The 21,886-nt window shown below is 40.4% G+C and overlaps 1 protein-coding gene across 1 annotated transcript in view; it reads left to right on the top strand.

Annotated features, from left to right (window-relative positions):
* Nucleotides 1-451: 451 nt before the first annotated feature.
* Nucleotides 452-21,886, top strand: part of gnaz (guanine nucleotide binding protein (G protein), alpha z polypeptide) — a 31,128-nt gene continuing 9,693 nt past the window's right edge. Inside the window, exons 1-2 of the mRNA XM_030436083.1 lie at nt 452-770; nt 16,494-17,819. Coding sequence (XP_030291943.1) covers nt 17,097-17,819 — 723 coding nt within the window. The 5' untranslated portion in view covers nt 452-770; nt 16,494-17,096. The remainder of the gene's footprint in view (nt 771-16,493; nt 17,820-21,886) is intronic.

The following is a 21,886-nucleotide window of genomic DNA, read 5'->3' as shown; positions in this document are numbered from 1 at the left end:
CAGTTGGCACGGAAACAGCACATTACACCATCATCCAATCCCCCTCCCATTCCTTTGTCGTCATTTCTCCCCTCCCCTTGCTTCCTCTCCCCTCCTCCTCCTCCTTCTCCTCCTCCCTCCCTCTCTCCCTATCTTGTATGTTTTTTCAGTCATCAATGAAATCACAACCAATCCTGCTGCTGGCCTGTCAGCGAGCACATAATACCTCAAGAAACAGATCTACTCATGCTCTCACCTCCGTTCTAGCCGCGAGGGCTCGGGTTCCTTAATGGCCAATGTATATTTTATCATTACAGCATGAAATAAAGATACACTGGATGCTGTAGCTGCCCCATCAGAGCCTGTTTTTTTCTCACCCTCTCTCTCCCTCTGTTACTCTCATGATTTAATCCTGACCATTTCCCCCTTCTCTCTCTATCCCTGCTGACTCCTCCCTCCATTTCTGTCCTGCACTCCCTCTCTCTGCCTCTCTGTCTCTGACACACTCACACACACGCACACATATATACACGCCCTCCACCCCCATCGCTGCAGTGTCTCAACTGCCTTGGAGCAAACAAGAGAGGATATAGAACACAGACGTTAATAAGACAGAGAACGCTGGGCGCTGGAAGAGAGACAGAGATGTACGTGAGTGTGTGTGACTGTGAATATGAGGAAGATATGAAGATGAAGCAGCAGGACTAAAGGTGGATTGCACAGAGCCTTTCTCTCCCTGCAAGGGCTTGTCTGCAGTATCCTTTGTAAATGGATGCTGGCTTGTGAGCACGGTAAGCCTGTCTTCTCTCAACAGTATCACAGCTGTATTTTTTTGTAATCACAGCCAGGCTGACCTGCTTTGGACACAGATGCTTTTTCGTTATATGCATTTTGCATAGTGTGTTTTCATGATAAAATGGAGAAGGTGATGGTCAGAGATGGCACCAAGACAGGCAGGCAGGCAGGCAGGCAGGCTGTCCAGTCCCCTCCTCCACCCTGCTAGCTCTGTGCCAACGGACGCTGCTATCCTCTGCTTGCAATTTGACTCATCATCTCCCAAGAGCATCCTCAGTTCTTACCGAATGCTTTTATCTGAACGCGGCGCTTAGTTCATGTAATTACTGTATGTAGGACAAGTGAAGGATGCATCAAAGATTTTTGTGTGTGTGTATGTGTGTGTGTGTGTGTGTGTGTGTGTGTGTTTGTGTGTGTGTGTGTGTGTGTGCGTGTCTGTGTGTGTGCGTGTGTGTGTGTGTGTATTTGCGGGCATGTCTCAGTGCTCTGTCCAGGCCATCAGCTATGAAATGGAAAGAGGGGAAATGAGTGAGTACAATCTCACATGTTAAGGTGTTCAGTACTTACAACTGACTTTACGAGACGTTGAATTTGCAGTGGGAGGGTGTGCAGAATCCAGCTGAGCTGGGCTCTGCGGGCACTGGGATAAGCAGGCACATTGTGGCCTGACAGCAGAGCTGGCTGTCCGCTGTTCTACGTGGGAAAATTTACATCGCCGTTCATGAATAATCTTGAAGCTGGGATTTATTCGGTTCATCTGTCTGCGTGTGTTTATGAGTGTAAAATGGTGATCGGAGGGGGAAGAGGGAGAAAGCAGAGCGCGTTTGTTACTCAGCAGGCAAAAACATGATGATCTGTGACATTTTCTGTTTCATCTTTCATATTCTGAACGGAGCGTTGCTGTGTTTCTGTTTTTCAATGGCGGTTGGGATTGGTCATGTAGCATCAGGAGAGCATGTGTATTTGTGTGTACTGTATGTGTGTTTGTGTTACATGCTTGAGAGAGAGAGAGAGAGAGAGAGAGAGAGAGAGAGAGAGAACCAGTGTAGGGAGGGGTCGAGGGGCTGGGGGGTTTGAGGCAGATGGGGCAGAGGGGCGGAGGTTGATGCAGCAGAGAGCAAGTGAGAGAGAGAGAAAGAAGGAAAGAGAAGATTTGGAACAGATTGGATGAAAAAGAGAGAAAGAGAGAGAGAAAGAGAGAGAGAGAGAGAGAGCGAGAGAGTGAGAGGCAGGAGGGTGGAGGAGGAGGGGGGGCGTGATAATTTCACGGTGGTAGAAAGACGCGTTTTTCTGAGCATGTGACAGAGAAAGAATGCTGGATGTGTCTGTGATAGTTCCATCGAGGCCCTCAGACATCTGTGCATCAAGGCAAAGATGGAGATGGTGTATGAATTCCACCAGGCCTTTATCTCTTGAGCTCTACTGATAGTGAAATGGATCAGGAATATTAGACTGATACTTATGCTGTGTCATGTTGCCTGACTGAGGTTTGTGAGAAAAACTGGACAGGAATATTGATCTCTGTCATGGTGTAATACTGACAGATTGGGATAACCCTTCATGGGCAGCTGCAAGCTGAATTCACTGTTCGCAATCAAGAAAATGTTTTGGAATTCAAGTACAAAACGTTTTTTTTTCTCAGCATATGTTCTCACATTACCTGAGATGCATGTGTTATATTTATTATTGAGCCTAAGAAAAATTTGACTATGTGGACAATAAAGTATATCGTATTGTACGTAACGCATCGCATCGCATCGCATCGCATCGCATCATATCATATTGTTTTGTATCGCGTTGCGTTGTATCACATCATATCGTAACGATTACAAATAAAAAAGTAGCTTATGACTATTTCTGGCATATTTACAATGATTCATTAATATATACTGTCCTTTATGGAATATAAAAATAAACTTGGTAATTAAATGTGTATTTCAAGTAGGAAATGGACAGTAAATATACTGGTTTTAGTAAGTTGTGATTCAAGATGGCAACCAGAATCTGCTGTTACTTAATTCTTCATGATCTCAAGCGAAGATGCAGGTCTTGTCTCTGCTGTGTCAGTTACTTAGGGGAAGTAAAAACTGTGGCTTACTTTATCACAGCCAGAATCAAACTGGGTGGGCAACATTTTACAACATTTTGCACCCACAGTTCGTTGGGCGTCTTTGATGATTTCCTCCCTCAGTATCAACTACTACAGTCTCAGTCCCTGGCTGGTAACCATTAGTAGACAAAATGAGGTCACATTCACTGTGACAAAAGGTCTAATCAACCCTGAAAGCTGCATTAATAACTGTTTCACCTTTTCATTTAAGCTGCAAAATGTTTTCCTCAGCAACACGTCAAAAAAAAAAAAAAGAGTCAGGTCATGATGACCTTGGCTTTAAAGTGATGGATGAGCAACCTCCAGTGTGAAATATAAAGGTTAATCACATGCTTACATACTGGGCCTTTCACAAAGTTTCAAACACAAACACATACATGCACACACTGACAAAATGTCAACACACCCTTAAACCAACTGAACATATCTTTGTGTTCTTTTTAAGACAAACACAAACCTCAACATGAATTCTTAAACCATTGGAATACAAATCACATACATTAAGCATACAACCTCTAATGTTTTATCTCTCTTTTTGTTTAAATGACAGTATGCAGTATGCTTCTACTCAAGTGACCTTTATGCATATCAAAACAAGAGCAACAGTGTGACAAAACCTATGCCGACTTGACCTCCTTCCACCTCTTTTGTTACTTGCTACATCCACTCCACTGGGTGACATAATGGCAAGGGACAGCGGGGACAGACTTGGCTTTAAAGCGACAGTGGCTGTTGAGGTAGTAGCTCTCCAATGTCAACTTCCAGTACACTTTTCACCATCCTTAACCTTGCAGGTGAGCCCACCGTCGACTTGGACAATTAAACTCAGCTCCATTACAGTTAAGCACCAAGGGGGGCCGAGCCAGATTCCCTCAGCTGCCTACTTAATAAAATGATTAATCTAAGATGTCATTTATTTCCCAGGGAGGGAGTAAGAGAATGACCACACAAGTCTTATACATTTGCTTTAGTGGTTGCGAGGAATCACTTGAAAATTGATCTCAAACACGAATCAGAGGATATGAAATAACCCATAAAACCATGGCATAAAACCATAAAGTTCAGGTCTTGCAGTTGTTTTGTTACTTTGTATGTTCAGACAGGTTTGATTCAGCTGACTCAGCGTTTGTGTTTGTTTTGGGTCTTTAATCCTAGCCAGGTATTAGGACAAAGTGTCACTCCACACTGACGGCTGTAAGACACTGTCTCTTTTAGACAGGCGCTGATGTAGAGGGGTCTAATAAATTAGTTAACGGTAAAGCCTCAGCGAGGAGAGATGTCGGTCTAATTGAATGAAATCTTAGGGAGAGACTCTGTGAATGAGTACAGATTCATTTTTCTTTTGGTGTTACATAAAATAACATCAACTCAATTCATCCCTCTCTTTCTCTTTGCCTTCCTTTCTAATCTTTGCTGGTAGACACATACAGGGGCCTGTCTGTTTCCCTGAGGCCTGGGCAAGTGAGAGGGCCTTACTTCCAGCACTCAAATCTGAGAGGGCAGAGCGGAGGGGTCTAACAGAGCAACTTTGTGTTCCACTGCACACACATAACAGCGGTCATATGACAACAAGGAGGTGGACAAGAGGGAGGGGGGGACGATGAGGGAGTGTATGGCCTACTACCCACTGGTGAGAGATGTTGGTCTTCTCTGAAAGAAATTAGTGTGTATATATCGGTGTGTATATGTGTGCCTGCATGGGTGAGCACACGTTACGTGCCCACATACAGTTCATGCTGCATATATATTGTAGCCTTTCAGAAATAGTGCCAAATAAAAGTTTATAGCACAACAATTAGCTTGTTTTGATGAGGGTGTGCAGGTCTCCTTTCCCAAGCAAATACCTGGAATTGGAGTGAAGCTGGTGGTGTATGTCAGTGACCTTTTAAGTCCACTGGGATCCTTGCTTTCTGATTTGGCCATGAAGTTTTTATAATAAATCACAGAATAGTGTTTGTGCAGAGTATTCCATGTAACATGCAGTATGATTGGCTTTATCTGTTTGAACAGGTGACATTTTCTCATATCTCATTTCTGTTGTCTCTCTCCCCTCCACACACATTCATCCTGTTAACACAACACATACAGTTAACCATCCTGCCGTTGTCGGAAGGCATCTGTCAAGGGCCTGGCAATTAGAGCTGAAATTAATGATTTTTTTTTCATTATTGATTAAACTGCCGATTATTTTTTACGATTAATCGAAGGATTATTTATTCTGTAAAATGTCACACCATTAGGAAAATGCTCATCACAGTTTCCCAGAGGCCAAAATGACGTCTTCAGTGTACCAGTTTGTCCACTCAAACTCAAAGACACTTTATTTACTATGATAAATAATGAAGACAATCAGCAAATCTTTACATTTAAGAGGCTGGAAACAGAAAATGTTGGCATTTTGTCTTTGAAATGACTGAAACGATTAATCAATTATCGAAATAGTTGCCGATTCTTTTAATTGACAAACTGGTTAATCAACTATCTGTAGCAACAATACAGCGAGATTATCCATAATCTAATGAACATATATGGTCATCTTTTTTATTAGATTTGATCAATTGGTGTAAACCTTGCAAGGTCTCTGCAGCGGCAGCCACTCCACTGCAGCATGTGGGTTATTTTATTCTTTGTTATTCTTCCTACCATCTTTTTCACTGACCATTGTCCCTACAGCATTTATTTTTAAGTGCTGATCTGCTAGGTTAATGGCTGTTATATTGTTGCATCTTCTGCAAATATTTTCCTCTTCCTGTTCTAGTTATCAAATCCCTAACTGATTATGTCTGTGGGTTGTAGAAGCCTGAAAGTGTCCGTTACCCACAATTTCCTTCCGTTGCAGAAAGCATTTATCTTATCTGTCAAGACCCAAATGAACATTATGTAGGTCTGAGTGTCTGAATGTAGATTAGAATGCTTATAGACAGTACTGACCTGAGATGTTCTGATCTAAGTGATAAACACTGTAGTGAAAAAAAAAAAGTCTGTAAGCACTGGTAGAAAATGTATAACAGGCAGAAACCAAAGGTATACACCAGTGTACATAAACACACACATACCAGACTTTAGTGTCCACCTTGTGCCATCTTATCCCTTCACATCAGACAGCCTACCCATAGCTCAGCCTGTGCACAAACATGCCATTGTCATCGCTGGCTGGCCTTGTGACTCAGTGTGACCCGCTGGATTGGAGAAGGGGGAACACAGCCATTGAGATCAGGAACGTTAAACAGAGCATTATCACGAAAAAGCATCTAGCATACAGAGACCTCACCCCCACCCCGTCTTCACCCACTAAACAGCCCACTGTTTTGGGGGAGTAGAAGGGAGAACACTGCCCATCATTGTTTTCCATAATGAATGAGTAGTGTCCTCACATGTGTGTACAGTATACTGGCATCTTTCTCTGAAGTCTGCATTCAGGACAGCATGTCAGGGGGTGATAACACGAAACGTTGAACAAACAATTTTGAGAGTTAAATTAAGGGTTTACAGTAACTAGGCTTGGTCAATATATTACATAAAGCAGTTAGTGATGGGGCACTGACAGAAAATTCAGTTCACTAACTTAGCTGGATTCCACTTCAACTCCCAGATGACTCGGTACATTCATAATGAATACTTACAGGCTTGTACTGGCCATCGGGCAAATCAAGCAAAATCCAGGTGGGCTGCCACGCCTGTGATTGTAAATGTAACATATATTACATTTTTCTACAGCGTTACCGCCGGCCCTGTTAGGCTTGAGCACAATCCTGAATATTTTATGTTGAGCGATAATAAGCATAAGCGCCTGTGGCAATGGTCATAAACCAACTGATGGGGTAAGAATAACGTTATTCATACGTATGTGTAATAAACTGAACTTTCATTTTGTAGCTGGATTCCATCTGAATCATTTTACATCTGTTTGTAGGTTAGGCTACTGTAAAGTGCTGCTCAATAGACTTTAATATGTGTGAGCTCCCCCTGGAGACATATCTAAGAAGTGCATCACAACAATTACATCCTGTATCTTAGAAGTACACACAAATGTAATGGTATTGAACTGCCCCTGTTCCTATTCTTAGTGCTAATAGTATGTATAAGCAGCACACCTTATCCAGTTGTATTCCTGAAACAGAGCAATTGCCAGAAGATGTTGCAACTTCACATCTCTTTAGATTAAAATGTCAATATTCTCTTGAGAGAACACTCTGCTAATATTCTGGTTAGGTTTAGGCACACGAAAAAATGGGTTAGGTTTGGAAACAATCATGTTCAGGCTTAAAATACCTGTTTTGTTACTAAGGTGATGCCCGAAGTCCAACTGTAGATGTCCTGACTACCTATCAAAAATATTTGATCTTTCTCGCCACAAACATATCCGGAAATTGCCCCAACATCTTCTTAAAAATATCAAGTAGCTTCATGCTTACAAATGTTACGTGCAGTTTCAAACTGCGGTTACAGTAAGTAAGACCACCACCAGTCCTTCCACCCCCGGATATGAAAGTCAGGTCATAAACATCTTATGTGAACATGATACGACGTGTTTTGTAGAAATTGCAATATAGTACGCAGCCTATGAAATGTACCAATGTTAACGTATCTGGGTTTTTTTTTTGCAGAAACGTTAAAAACCAATATTTTATTCAAGCAACTAGCCTGCCAGGAAAAAAGGGCAACTGTGGGTTGTTATGTGGGCTGATCTTGACAAAAGTCCAAGGCTTAAAATTTGTCCCAGTACATCCATGAATAGATATATTCACCATGCTGGATAGATCAAATATGACATGCTTTCATGCATGTTAGAGATGTCCTGAGCCAAGCGTACTTAAGGTCAAAATTGAATTTGGTTTCTCTTAATGGCGCATTATATTTTTGGTCACAAGGAAACTGACGAAAAAACTGTCCTACACAGTGACCACCATATCACTAGCGTTGTTAATGAAGGTTCCATCATACTGTAAATATGCAGGACACAGAAACCAAGCAATTATCTAAACAAGGCTAAAAAGCTTATAGAGCTGCAGGGAGATCTCAATGATTTCCGCCATTTTGACATAACTGACATTTCACCCATATCAAAAATATGTTCAACACACAGTTAAGTATTACTCATCAAGGTACAAAGAACTCAGGTTGGGAGATTCTCAGTTCACCCAAAAGCTCTACACCATGGACCAAAAACCCTCTGATAGTCTCTGAACATGATAAAATGCATCTAAATTGTGACAAGAATCCTCTGTAATCCATTAGACACACTGTCACCTGATATGTGATATTGATCAAAGGTGCTATGTGACATGAGAGTCTTTCAGACAGCTTTTCCCAGGACCCTTCTCTTTGACAGCCCATTTAAAATGTGTCTTCACTGCACAAATGTGGTTAACTAGTTATTCTTGTTCAGCCTGAATTACATGGTCCACAGCTTGTTCAGTGGCCGCTCAATATAATATTCTCAAGAACAGGTGACGCACGAAGAAACAGAATTTATAGAGGAAAATAAAGTCCGGATGTAGCTCTTTTAGGATCAACTGGTAAATCTGTGGTGCGAACGTTGAAGATGACTGTCTGCGACCTATATCTCATATGATTCTGACGTCGAATGGGGCAGCCACAAAGCTCTGACTCATCGCAGAGACGCAGACCTTCTAGGTTGCAAGACTTCATTTATTTCGGTCCACTGAGATATACACAGAAAAGAATGCATTTTGCTTTTGAGTAACACATGATACAGTGTTATCTGCAGTATCTGTGCTAGCATTGGAGTGACATTGATCTACCATTCTGCTGCTAGGAGCATGAAATTGACTGTCTGCTTATAGCCCCACATTCCACAGTGTTGTAGTTGCATATAGTTGCAGGTAATGCATTGCACACACAAAGCATTTAATGTAGTTCCCTGGTGATAACCCACAATAGGTTAATATACAGCTTCCCTCTGTCCTTTGGTAGGTCAGAAATCTCTCCATTAACATGATGTGTTTTAGGAGCTGGCTTCATGCTTTGCTGATTCACTTTACATGCAATTCAATAGTGATTACAGTAAAAAGTCAACTGTCAATTCAAATCAATTTCAGTTTCTGTCTTTGGCCTTTGGAACTGGAACAAAACATCCACCCAGTTTGCCACGTTTACTAATTAGTTCAAAATGTCAACCATTTGTTTCAAAGTTAGCCTCTAGTGAAACAAATAAATACAGTGTGGTAAAAAGATTAGCAGGCCTATTGGGAGGAGTTTGAAGGACAACAGCGTTAAACAGCGTTTTTTTTTTTACATTTTCTATTTAGGGTTCCCCTGTTTAGGGTAGCAAAAGGATTTTGACAGATTAAGATTACAATCACTAAAGTAGTCCCCTCCTTATCAGAAACTCCTGTGTAATACAGTGTTTGCTGCAAGATGTAGGAATTCCTTGTCAGACATCTCCCGTTCTCTTTCCAGAAGCTCTAGCAGGACTGGTTTAAGCATCTTGGCCTAACTCTGAGGCAGTAGGCTCAAATAGATTGGAGTTGGGATAAATGAGAGCACACAGACAATACTTAGACAAAAAAACTGGGTTATATAACTGCTTGTATTGCTCCTAGCTAATTTGTCAATGGTGCTATCTGTATTCTTTTTTATAGGGCCTGTTTCAATAGGTTTATATATTGCCTCAAAGATGGGGACATGTTTTATGTTTTTTCAGTTGCTGTTTTTGATCTACTGCAGTTGTTTGGGAGATAATGCAACACCGTTTTTCAGTGAAGCTCCAGAAATGTTCACTCGACTTTCCATCAGCATGTGGCTTAATAGATAATGGCTGAATTTTCATACTTGCTTGAACTTTTCCTTTAAGCTTAGAGTTAAATCAGGAGTAAATGTTCCCAACAGCAAATGATTTTGATGAATGATGACCCAGTTATTCTTAGTCATAGCTACAGACCTTTTAAAAGTTGCACTGATTGATGTAGGTGGCTGATTAATTAGACAGACATCTCAAAGGGACAAAATGGCGTATTTTATGAATATCCAAGAATCTGTCATCTATATCTTCATATGTTTCCCCTCTATCAACTGGGAAAAACAAATTTAAATGAATGAACTCTGCTCTTATTTCCATTCATCATAATTTTGTCTACACTCGTCAATATTGACATTGGCAACCAATCAAAATACAATGAGTCAATACCAGTTTATAAGGTATACCTGCACTTAGAGTTATCCAGTCCAATATAAAAACCCTGCAATGAATCCTTACTGTGTTGACATTGTGTCAGACAGGTGTTGATTTAACTTTATGGTCAATTAAGAGGCAGTATTTTGTTGCGTTGCCAATGTCTTCCTCATGTACATACAGTACATGAAAACATCAGAAACACCTTTCAATATTATGCAATACCCTCAAACACTACAAATACGTTTATTTGGATTCAACATATATCCCTTACACTAAACATATGGGAGGTATATGGCAATATAATAGCATATTTTAGGGACAATGTGAAATCTGTAAGTGCGTATGATTCCAACAGATTTCTCTCATATGGGTCTCTACTTCACTGGAGCATGTTCTTGACATCTCAAGCCAGACTAGATGTAAGTGAGTTTGAACTTTAAAGACTTGATTTGAGTCATGTGCAGCCCATAAACCACAGAGAGGTTGTGGTCTGTTGTATTCAATATATACTGCAAAGACTGAAACCTTCATGTCTTCAATCGAAAACGAAATTTTCCTCGAGAATAAAAGCAATAATGTAACTGGTCTTCACTGATACATCTGCATCTATTTCATAATTGATGGCTTATTGTTCCGTCTTTCATTTGTGGTTCCCGAATTTGCTTTTTGTTTTGTTATTATCAATTTTAAGCAAGGTGTTAATTTTTTGCAGGTGAAACTGGTGTCGGTTCCATTTGTCTTACATTTCTCTGATGAAAAAGCAATAAAGAATCCTTTATTTGAAAATATGCAAATTAAAATTGGATGTCAGGGGAATATTTACCGATGCAGTGCTTTATTGAAACGGCAAGAGCTGCTGGAACATGTCCGCTCCTGATTAAATATTTATAAACCACCAGCGATTACAGCCTCAAGACTATGATTGCTTTGTCAATGACCAACCAAGCAGTGCTAATATACTGCATATCAATATTCAGTACTTAAGCCTCACACAAATTGTTTTGTGGTTTTTTTTTGTAGGTGGCAAACTGAAATGAATCTTTAGTCTGCTCTTTCAAAAGGAATGCTCTGCATTTGTTTACTGTTTCTGCAGTTGCAGATGATATTCAGATAGTGTGTGTTTCGACTGTCAACAGTGACACTACCACAGTTTAAATTTCTCAACGAAACGCTAACGTTCATGGAAATCTGACCAAACTTTCAGCAGGTGTGCGGCACCGTTGCTCCGCTGTGGCTCAATAACATCAACACAGCTCCAAACAGTTAAATGTCATCCTGACCTCCACCTCAACGGCCTTATTCATCTGTGCAAATATTCATTTTATTGCATTTGTATCATTTAATTTAATGTAATCATGATGATAATCAAAAGTCTTGAAGTCACCTGCCTGTTCTTTCCCTGGTACATCCCAATGTGGAAAGAATGCCAACAATGATGTCTATTTGAAAGAGGATTATTCTGTTCCAACATCCGTTCACCAGATATTGTATTGTATATGCCTTTATTTGGAAATGTAATGTATTTAATGTAATGTAGTGATATGGTGGTCACTGTGTAGTAAAGGACAGTTTTTTCGTCAGTTTCCTTGTGACCAAAAATATAATGCGCCATTAAGAGAAACCAAATTCATGTATTCCTTTTTTGTCCTTTTAACTCAAACAACCTCAATCATAAACTCAGTCAAAAGTGTCCATACTACTCTTACTATCTTGTAGTGACTATGAGCTGTTGACAGCAACAGTAGGAGGAAAGCATGCCTATTGATCTCCTCAGATTTTCTTAGTAATGCACTGCTTTTTCACTGCCTCTGTGGCATTACATAAATTAATGACATCACTCCAGCAGAGGCTCTTGTCTCACTTAGGGGCTTTCTTGGTTTGGCTCAGGCAACCTACTGGCCTCTCACAAGGCAGATTTTTCTAAGTCTATCACACAACAGTTTGTATTTTATGTAATGAGTTATAGCTCCCATACGATTTTTGAAAAACAAATATTATCAATCCACAACTGGAAAATCAGCTATAGATTGTCTTCTTGACAGTCACTGACACGGCCCAAAGGTTTGATCTCAGTTTGCCTCTATGCTTAATTTTGACAAAATACCATGGATTTAGTACAGATCTGGGGATTAGCTACTGTTTCACTTCTGGGGTTTCAGATATTACTGTAAAATTACTCCGCTAGATTCCAGTAAGACTCTGACACTGTATATGGACACTGACCAGACTGCCCTAAGTCTCTCAGTAACCACTTTTTGTCATGCAGCCAGGGGAAAGCTAGTCAGATGCAGCAAGCAACCTTCCAGCCACTAAAACAACTGCCTTTGAATGAGAAAGCATGAGCACTGTGCAGCTGATCGTTAGGCATGTGAGACATTTTGTTTTTCTGTGTGCATGTACTGTATGTTAGTTTGCTGGAGGGTCTCGTATCGGCTGGGATCTGGCTTTGTGTAATGCCAACAACCAGCAATAAGACGGAGATAACGTAGTGCTTTGTTTTATAAGATCTTTACTACACAAGGAATGATGGTGACACACAAAGTTCGGTCAGCCTGCTAACCCATGGGGCATATGGATATGAATTACCGTACAGTCATCACAGTCACATTTCCTTAGCACCATATTATTCTGAATAGTCACAGCTGAATTGGCCTTACATATAGAAAGGCTTCTGTATAATCCAAATGAGAATACCGAATGTCAATTTCCCAACACAGGTGCCAGTCCCCAGACTGCTGTTCAAAAGTCCTTGGCCTGCTTTGCTAAGATGAAGTTCTTTCTTCAGTTTTTTTTGTGTAAATTGGTGGTTAACGTACATGCCAGTCCTGTGTTTAAGTCAGTTATTTATGAATGATGGAGGCAGTGAAGTAGTGCAGTATTCTTCCGGGCAGACTTGGAACACCTCATCCGATCCCCCTTGTAACACAAGCCTGCTGACCACAGCACTAACACACACCTGCGCACCTCATTCATAAACCATTACGAGACGACTGAAAGCGCACCTGTGCCTTTCACCTTTCTCTTTTAACACCGCACACACGTTTCATTCATAAAACTAATGCATTTGTTCTACCTCATCTCTAACACATCTGAGCACCAGTGGGACTCTCATACATTTGTCTCATCATAACACACTGTACCACTGTGCCAGAGCTTCACCTGCATTCATATGTGGTTTAATTTAATTTCAATCCCGTGTCTCTACTGTAGCGCAGTGAGATTGATTCCACGGCAACACATAATGGATTCAACACGTTTGTGTAACTCTTTAAAATAGCAGCTATGAGTTACCACTGAATGCTCTAAATTAGCTTAAGAATGGCTGAACTGACCTGGAACACACATTCATTCATTTACCTTTAATGTGTGCACCGAGCCTGCAAACAGACGAGGCTACACCAGCCAACTGATTTTTGATTTCGTCTTTTTAAAAGTTCTGCTTTTAAGACTTTTTTTTTTTTTGTGCTTACAGATCTAAAAAGTATCAACACTATTTAAACACACTGGTACCTCCTGTGTGTGTTAAATCCTTTAATCCGACTTTGTGAAACTGTCCAAACTAGAATGAAAACGGTAGATACAGTGCCATACAATTTTCTATGCATACATTTTGATAGGTTAAAATCATCTCTTGTTCTACTGGGACTGACCTCAATTTTTAATAGCAACTTTTGCGGATGTGAAAACCGCAGCAGGAAAGCAGAGAGTGTTATACAACAGAACGACACAGCGACTACGGGTACCCATCTCTAATAAAGGGCGTGATTGTAATTATTTGCAGCATGGTAAATTAATAATAAGAGTTAAGCGCCTGGGAGAGTGATGGAGATAGAGCTGATGATGGGCTGTGTGCAGCAGGAGCTGTGAAGGAAAGACAGTAGAGTGTCTCGGTCTCATCTTGGCTATCACATTACCTCAGCCCGCATGATACATTGAGATGCTGGCCTCTCTCTGTGGCCCCTGTGGCTTTTACTCCACTCAGTTACTCTTAAAGTGGCACGCCTCTTATTGGTACCAGAGGCAATTGTGTGATAGTACAGGTGTCCTTGTAACACTCTTTTTTCTGAAGTTTAACGTAGATGTGAATAGATCTGAGGTACAAGAGACGGTAAGCCTGGAGAAGAGTTCTTGTTGGGTAAAGTCAGTAAATCATTTTGTTGGATTAAGTTATTTGTTGTTGCTTACAATTCGAGCAATTTCAACTTTAAATTAGGCTGTGTAATTTGTGAGCATGTTTTCAACCCGTGGGCACTTCCTTAATTAATTTTTGTTTATTTTTTGGTTGAAATTCTTCTTACTTCCGGGCATTTCATCCCGCTGTGTTATGCTCTAGTTCTGGGTGTAGGTAAGCAGTAACGGACCACATTTTCTTCCATGCTATGTAATAGCATGGGGAGTCATTTTAATATAAATTCAATGTGATAATAATATACACTGATTTTGCACTTTCGGGACACTACTTCCTTAGCAATTATCTGAAGTGGTGCAACTTCAAATAATGTGGAAATGCAAGTGCTGCATATTTCTGAAATAGCAAATTGAAAAAGACTTTACACGCAGCTATAATGTGTTTCATAGGCTCTCAAAATCAGTGATGTGCATTAACCGGTTTGGCTGGCTATGCCATTTTGAGAGGGTAGTCAGGTGCCTGGAGCCAGGAAACAATGCTCTCCACTCTGTTTGTGTTGTGATGCTTTGTTATGGCTTTGTTCTGCTCTGTTTGTCCTCTCAGTCATTTGAAGAGTGGACCTCACTCACCGAGCTCTGAGAAATGCTCTCTCCCTCTCTATGTGACAGGTCTGCGGAGTATAGTTTCGCCAACAAAACTAGGCCACAGTATGATTTCACATTTGTTACTCAGCCAATAGAATGCAGCCTGTTTTAATGTGCATCTATCACAGAATCCCACAGGCAGTCACTGCTCCAAATTTGTTTTAGCTTTAAATGTATTACATAGAATAAAACAATATTTTGCTGATTATATGCCCTGAACATATTACAAGTCAGCAGTTGTTTTACTAAAGTAAAAGTGCAACCTCCTGAACAGCTAATGCACTATATCAAAGCAGAAGCAGAATGAAAAATTCCCAGAAATATTTTTCGCTCTTTTTATGATCACAGTGTAGAATCTTAAGGATAAAAACACAGATGTCTGGGCAAGGAGAAGGGGCTTTACAGCGGTATGAAAGCATGAGAGAGACCTGCTGGCTTGAGCCTGTTATTTTCCACTGCCATAGTAAATAAGCATTTCACTGTCAAATGTCGTTCTGCGAAGCCGCTCAGAGAGTATCTCAGACCAAAAACAGGGTAGTCAGAGGTGCTGTGTTGTAGTCTGAATAGCAGAATATGCTATCGGTTACAAGGAACACATTTATTGTGTTAATTCTGCCTCGGCTTCTTTTCAAATACTGGAGTTTGTTTTTCTGCGCCTGTTACTATGCTTATGTTTGACCTTGATTGTGTATATAATGAGTGCATGTGTGTGTGTGTGTATGTGTGTGTGTGTGTGTGTTTGTGTGTGTGTGTGTGTGCGCGGGGGTGTTAAATGGGTAGGCGTGGTCAGCTGAGATCTACTTTGGCTTTGAGTCTATGGTAACACAGGACTGCAGAAGGAGAGGGAGCTGGGGTGTGCGAGTGTTAGGAGCAGAAATATGAAGAGGCAGTTTACACAGACTAAGGGTAGCATGGGCAATGGCTGAATGGGAAGTATGCAGGTTAGTAGGCATGTGACTGTACATGCTTTCATTGCAATCAGTAGATTTCCATACGCTGAATAAAGGTAGAGTACTACATTTGATATATTTTGAGGGCTGGGCATTACATACACGATATATGTTGTTACTGTGATTTGAGACTATATATGGACATAGGTTTCAGACCTTGTTATATTGTGATATGTCTTGAGTGCTGTCGTTTCCTGATTTTAGAGGCTGCATTACAGTAAAGTGTTAAATATTTTGTCAAAGTACCAATAATCTTCTATACAATATTGTTGCAATATCAATATTGAAGTAGCTTAAAATCAGTGTTTACCAAAGCCCAAGAGCACTCTGTACAGGCATAATGGTACCATACATGGCAACCTAAAACTCCTAAAACCGTCGTCATGATTATAACATATCTGTTTGTGTGTTTGGATAAAACTAACAACATAAGTGTTAGCAAGTGAGCTTCAAATATGATGGTTGATTTATTGTTAAATCGAGCCAGAATAGCTGTTTTCAGCCTGCTTCCATGCTATGCTAGGCTAACTACCTCCTGGCTTCAGCTCGATACCTCACACACAGATGTAAGAGCAATATCAATCATCTCATCTTACTCATGAGATAAAGACATGATGATACTTTCTAAAATGTTCAATATTCCTTTGTCATACACTATATGTTAATGATTGGATGGAAAATGATGAAACAGCTCTCATTTGTCTTAAGCATGATATTCATGTCTCCTTTCTGTCTTATGTGTTGGCAGACTCAGAGGCCTTCAGTTGTCGGGGAGATATCACACCACAGAAGAAGCAGAGACGATTATACCAGGAAGATCAAGGAAAACAGACCAAATATCGAGCTGAGGTGGATAGTTGCAGAAGCAGTACAAGGGCAACGCACCACAAGAGCCATGTGGGAGGGGAGTGAGGGAGTTTTGCTGTTCACACGCATCAAGCCCAAACGCTTTCTCTACTGACATACGCTGAACATTCCCAAGCCTTCCTGCAGAGCTTTTCCTCAGGGGGAGCCCCTGCTATGAACCCCAGCTCCCTTGGCTTCAGTAGGCAGTCCAACCTCAGTGCCAGGCGCTGTGTGGGCATCCCACAAGTCTGGGTTCTGCCCACACAGGACTCACAGACTGCACCTGAACAAAAAGAATGAAATACTCCTGAGTCACACCTCTGTGTGGTGGCTCTCTTGTCTCTAGGGAAGTTTTATCTGCCTCTCCCCAAGCAATTCGCGACCTTTAGTGAAAACCCCGTCCAACTCCTCCAACGACTCCTTTTTAGTCACCGCTTCGTTCTAATTTGCTTTCACATCAAGCAGCAGCACGAGTTCCTTTGCGCTCACCACGTGGTGGAGGACCATGGGATGCCGTCAGAGCTCGGAGGAGAAGGAAGCGGCGCGGCGCTCGCGGCGAATCGACCGCCACTTGCGGTCTGAGAGTCAGCGACAGCGGCGTGAGATCAAGCTATTGTTGCTGGGCACCAGTAACTCAGGCAAGAGCACCATTGTCAAACAGATGAAGATCATCCACAGTGGAGGCTTCAACCTGGAGGCTTGCAAGGAGTACAAGCCCCTCATCCTGTACAATGCCATTGACTCACTCACCCGCATCATTCGTGCCCTCACCACCCTCAAGATCGACTTTCACAATCCTGATCGCGCCTATGACGCTGTGCAGCTCTTTGCCCTCACAGGGCCAGCAGAGAGCAAAGGGGAGATCACTCCAGAGCTGCTAGGGGTCATGAAACGTCTGTGGGCTGACTCAGGGGTCCAAGAGTGCTTTCAACGATCCAATGAGTACCACTTAGAGGACAACACTGCCTACTACCTGAATGACCTGGACCGCATCTCTGCAGCTGAGTATATCCCTACTGTAGAGGACATCCTGCGATCCCGCGACATGACCACTGGCATTGTGGAGAACAAGTTCACCTTCAAGGAGCTCACCTTTAAGATGGTAGATGTGGGTGGACAGCGTTCAGAGAGAAAGAAGTGGATTCACTGCTTCGAAGGCGTGACTGCAATCATTTTCTGTGTCGAGCTAAGTGGCTATGACCTTAAACTCTACGAGGACAACCAGACGGTAAGAGAAATCAGTTTTAAAGGGCCCACATTTTCACTCATAGTATATGTATGCATATGCACACATGTATGCACCAATAGATTCTTGCACTCAGCAGCCACGGATTCAAAGACAAAAGTTAAGGCAGATATCAACCTAATTTGCATAGATTAAACATATATTCTCTCTTATTGAAATTTTACACAATTGGCGAGAAGATATTAAACCTTGATTCCTTACAAAGGGAAGGAATAATTAGATGGCAATAATAAAAATCGTATGTGAGACAGATAAAATGTGACTGATGATCTAATTGATTAGCAAGTATGACTTAATTATTAACTGACAGTTGCAAGGGTAAATAATGAGAGAATAGAATGTTTTTCATATAGTGCATGAAGGCAAAACTGTTCTGAGAATACAAGCCTGTTCTGCTGTGTCATTTCCTCTCCTGTACATCCCCCGTCTTCAACAACAACCATGCTGTGGTGACAGATTACATCTTTCTTTTGTTTCGATCATACATGTATGATTTGCAACAACATGATATTGGCTATAAGAAGTTATTAAGGGGGTATTACCAAAATTATTTTAAGGGACTTTATTTGATGGTTGCTTCCAATTAACACAAGAGTATTTTGGAGCAACTTCAGCACAGAACAACAAGTACATTATGTCGGCCTTTTTGTCATTTTAAATGACTCATGTTTACTTGGGTGGGAACAAATGCACAGTTCACCAACCTGCTCAACAGCTTGTTATTTGAAGTAGGAAAACACAAGCCCACACAAACATGCAAGTGTTAATGTTTATTCTTCGGATCTTCAGTTCAAAAGGTCTACAGGTATAGTTGCAAATATTTAAAACTTTGATTATAGGCTCAATAAAATCTCTCCCCATATGTTAGGTTTCAGAGGATGCCTGAATTACCAATTCTTTGGGGGAGATGGTTAGAGAATCCATTTCCTCCATCCGTTACATTCATTATGGCATAGACTAACTGGATTTATTGTACTAATGGGCTGCTCTGCCAACCATATTTTCTTACTTTTATCAAATCCTCCTCCAGGTCATGTTTAAGACATAACTGCAGCGTGTATTTTCCTTAAATTCATAACAGGGCATCTAGAGCCACTGTATGTGTGCCCTTTTCTAATTCGATTACCATCCTAAATAAGATAAATACATACAAGAATTCATCTAGAGTCCATTTGGTTTTGTTTAATGAACAGTTTGGAAAACCTTAACTAAATGATATGGTCTATATCCAAATTTGTTCTGCTGGGGGCATGAGTGGACTGATTTCGTAGGAATGGGTGAAATGCATTCTCTCTGCTTTGAAGTGTTAGCAAAGCTATTTTAAACCTCTCTCAATAAAGAGAGAGTCCTTTGTTTGTTATCTTCTCTACATGGTTGTGGACTTTGAACAATTTGTCTTCCATAGCATATCCATTTTCTTATCTGAGTGTTTTGGAATAGTTGTTTAGTTATTGCTTGTTCAGATAACGGAAGGCCAACAGTAGATACTATTCTACATTTTAAGTCTTCAACAACAATGAGAGGTCAGCTATTTTTATCTTCTTCACAGGAATTATCACATTTTTTCCTAAAGAGTTTCCGGTATCTGTGTTAACCTTGATGTCTTTTTACAGACTAGCCTAGAAATAACACAAAGGAAACTTTGTCATTCCTGTAACTGAACTGGCCTGATAATTCATGGGTTACCCGGATAAAACAGGGTGTACAGTGTGCCAGGTTGGAACATGAAATCAATTAGTTTTATAGGTTAAAAATAAAGTCTGAGAAGAAAAATGCAGTATGGTGTTAATTGAGTTCACAGAATAAAGTGTGAGGCTGTACCTGTGAGAATTAGCAGGTTGTGAAGGCACTGTGTAGCAATGGGAGTTCACAGGTGCTAGAAAAAACAACTTTTATTATTCTGAGATAGGAGAGGAAGATAGAAGCAATGGATCCACAGCACAAGGAGGAAAGGTATCCTGAAATTAGAGCAACCACCCTTCTGCAGAGCCTACTGGGAGGAATAAGATTTCTGCAGATACTGACATTTTCATGGTTGGATTGTGGTGGAATTATTGGCCGCCTTTACAGTTCGATGTGTTTTATGTCATAAACTTAAAACCCACTGAATGTACTAACATGGGTTCTTCAGATGGTAGATGTGCCCTGTGATTCACTGCCATCAATGCTGGCTATGATTTGAACAGATTTACTTGCTACCACTTCCTATTAAAGGGTAACGCCACCAGTTTTACACATTAAAGTGTCTTTACAGGTCTTGGGGAGTACTACTGCAAATGTGAAAAAGTAGTATAAAGCCTTTTGTGGCTCCAGAGGAAGTTGCATGTAATCTAATGATCTGCTCACACATCATTTAAACTGAATGCCACACTGTCGATGGGGTGTGTTTTTACAGTAATGCAATCACACAATAAAGTGCTGAAAAAATAAATACAGTTTAACCTGTACTGCACTGAGGAGCTTTACTAGCACACAAAAAGCATAATGTTTGCCATAAAAGACTTCTAGCCACACCCAGAAATCTCTGCAGGACCATCAGGCAGACAGTATAATGCAGCAGCAGCTACATGTCACATTCACTGTACACCTAATCTAAATGTTACTTAACTGAGTGCAGGTATGTCTCTGTGGTTCCTTCGACATATATAGAAGGCCCCACTGTGAATTCCTGCATCTTGGAACTGCCCGCTTTAATAACCACTGTGTGACACAACACTGCTGAACTGGTCTTTATATGCTCAATACAGCTGCAATTTATCTGTGAGCTTTATATGATTTTGGATACAAAAATATGCTTGATATAACAGCTGGAGGGAAATATAACAGCAGTGAAACCCTATTATGGTTCTGTTAAGTAGTGTTATGCATGAGTTATGATTAATTTTAGGTACTGCATGGAATGAAGGGCAGTGACGGTAAAGTAATGGGTCATAAAGCTGAACCTGATTCGAGTGCAAACAGAGATTTATACTGACAAGATACTGTAGTATACAAAATAAAATAAAATTAAAAAAAATACGCAGCAAAATATGATGCCAGGAACAAACCAGTATACCATACCTTAAAAAAAATACTAGAAATACCAAAGGAGAAAACAACATATTTCAGTCTACCGGAAAAATAGATAGTGACAATTGACTACAGTGCAAAAAAGCTTCTGGTAAACAGCAGAATATCAGGCGGACTGATCTCAGGGGAAATGTGTACATATTTCTAAGAAAATGTGTTCCATCTGGTCGGCTTGCATTCTACAAAAAGACAACTGTGCAGATTTTTAGATAACAAAAACATGACCACATCCTTTGATAAAGACAGCCTGGGAGAAAACTTTGATAAAACACCTGAAAATTGGCCATAATATGTTGCTTTATAATTTCCTTTTAAATGACTAGGCAAAGATTGTGTATATACTGTTTTTAAATCACACAAACTATATGATGGGTCAATATATAAAGACACTGTGGGGGTATGACTTAATTCACATTTAAACTTCAAGCAATGTTGAATACATTTGCAGTAAAGCTTTCAAGTTGCATATATACTGATTTCTAATTAACTTCTCTATTACAATTACATTATCAATGTTTTAGAGCTTTTAATTTTAATCCCTGCATTTGTAATATTAACTGTTTGACGAAATGAAAATGCTGACATCTTGATTAAAGACCAATATGAACCTGTCAGCATAAACATCTTGAGCATCTTTACCTCAGCACTTACACATCAATAAGTCAATGAGTACAAGGTTCTTTTTAATCAATACGTATGAAAAAGAGTTAATTATTCAAGGTGAAATGAAAGCTTTTGAGATTAGGCAATCATTTAACACAACAAAATAACTGATTCAGCTCTCTGGACCAGAGGTGACTCATCAATTTTAGTTCAAGTATATCTCTGACTCTTTCATTTCATAGCCAAAGTTCTCAGCGAGAACTGAAAACAATAGTGGCATAATGCATGTTTGAATAGAGGCTTCATGAAATCTCTCTTATCTAATAGAAAACAACACAAAAGGACGGATTATGGAAGTTTAATGGCACAGCCATTAG

This window comes from Sparus aurata, chromosome 12 (assembly GCF_900880675.1).
Source record: "Sparus aurata chromosome 12, fSpaAur1.1, whole genome shotgun sequence".
Taxonomy (NCBI): domain Eukaryota; kingdom Metazoa; phylum Chordata; class Actinopteri; order Spariformes; family Sparidae; genus Sparus; species Sparus aurata.
Note: the sequence above shows the minus strand (reverse complement) of the source record. Positions and strands in the feature narration are given on the sequence as shown.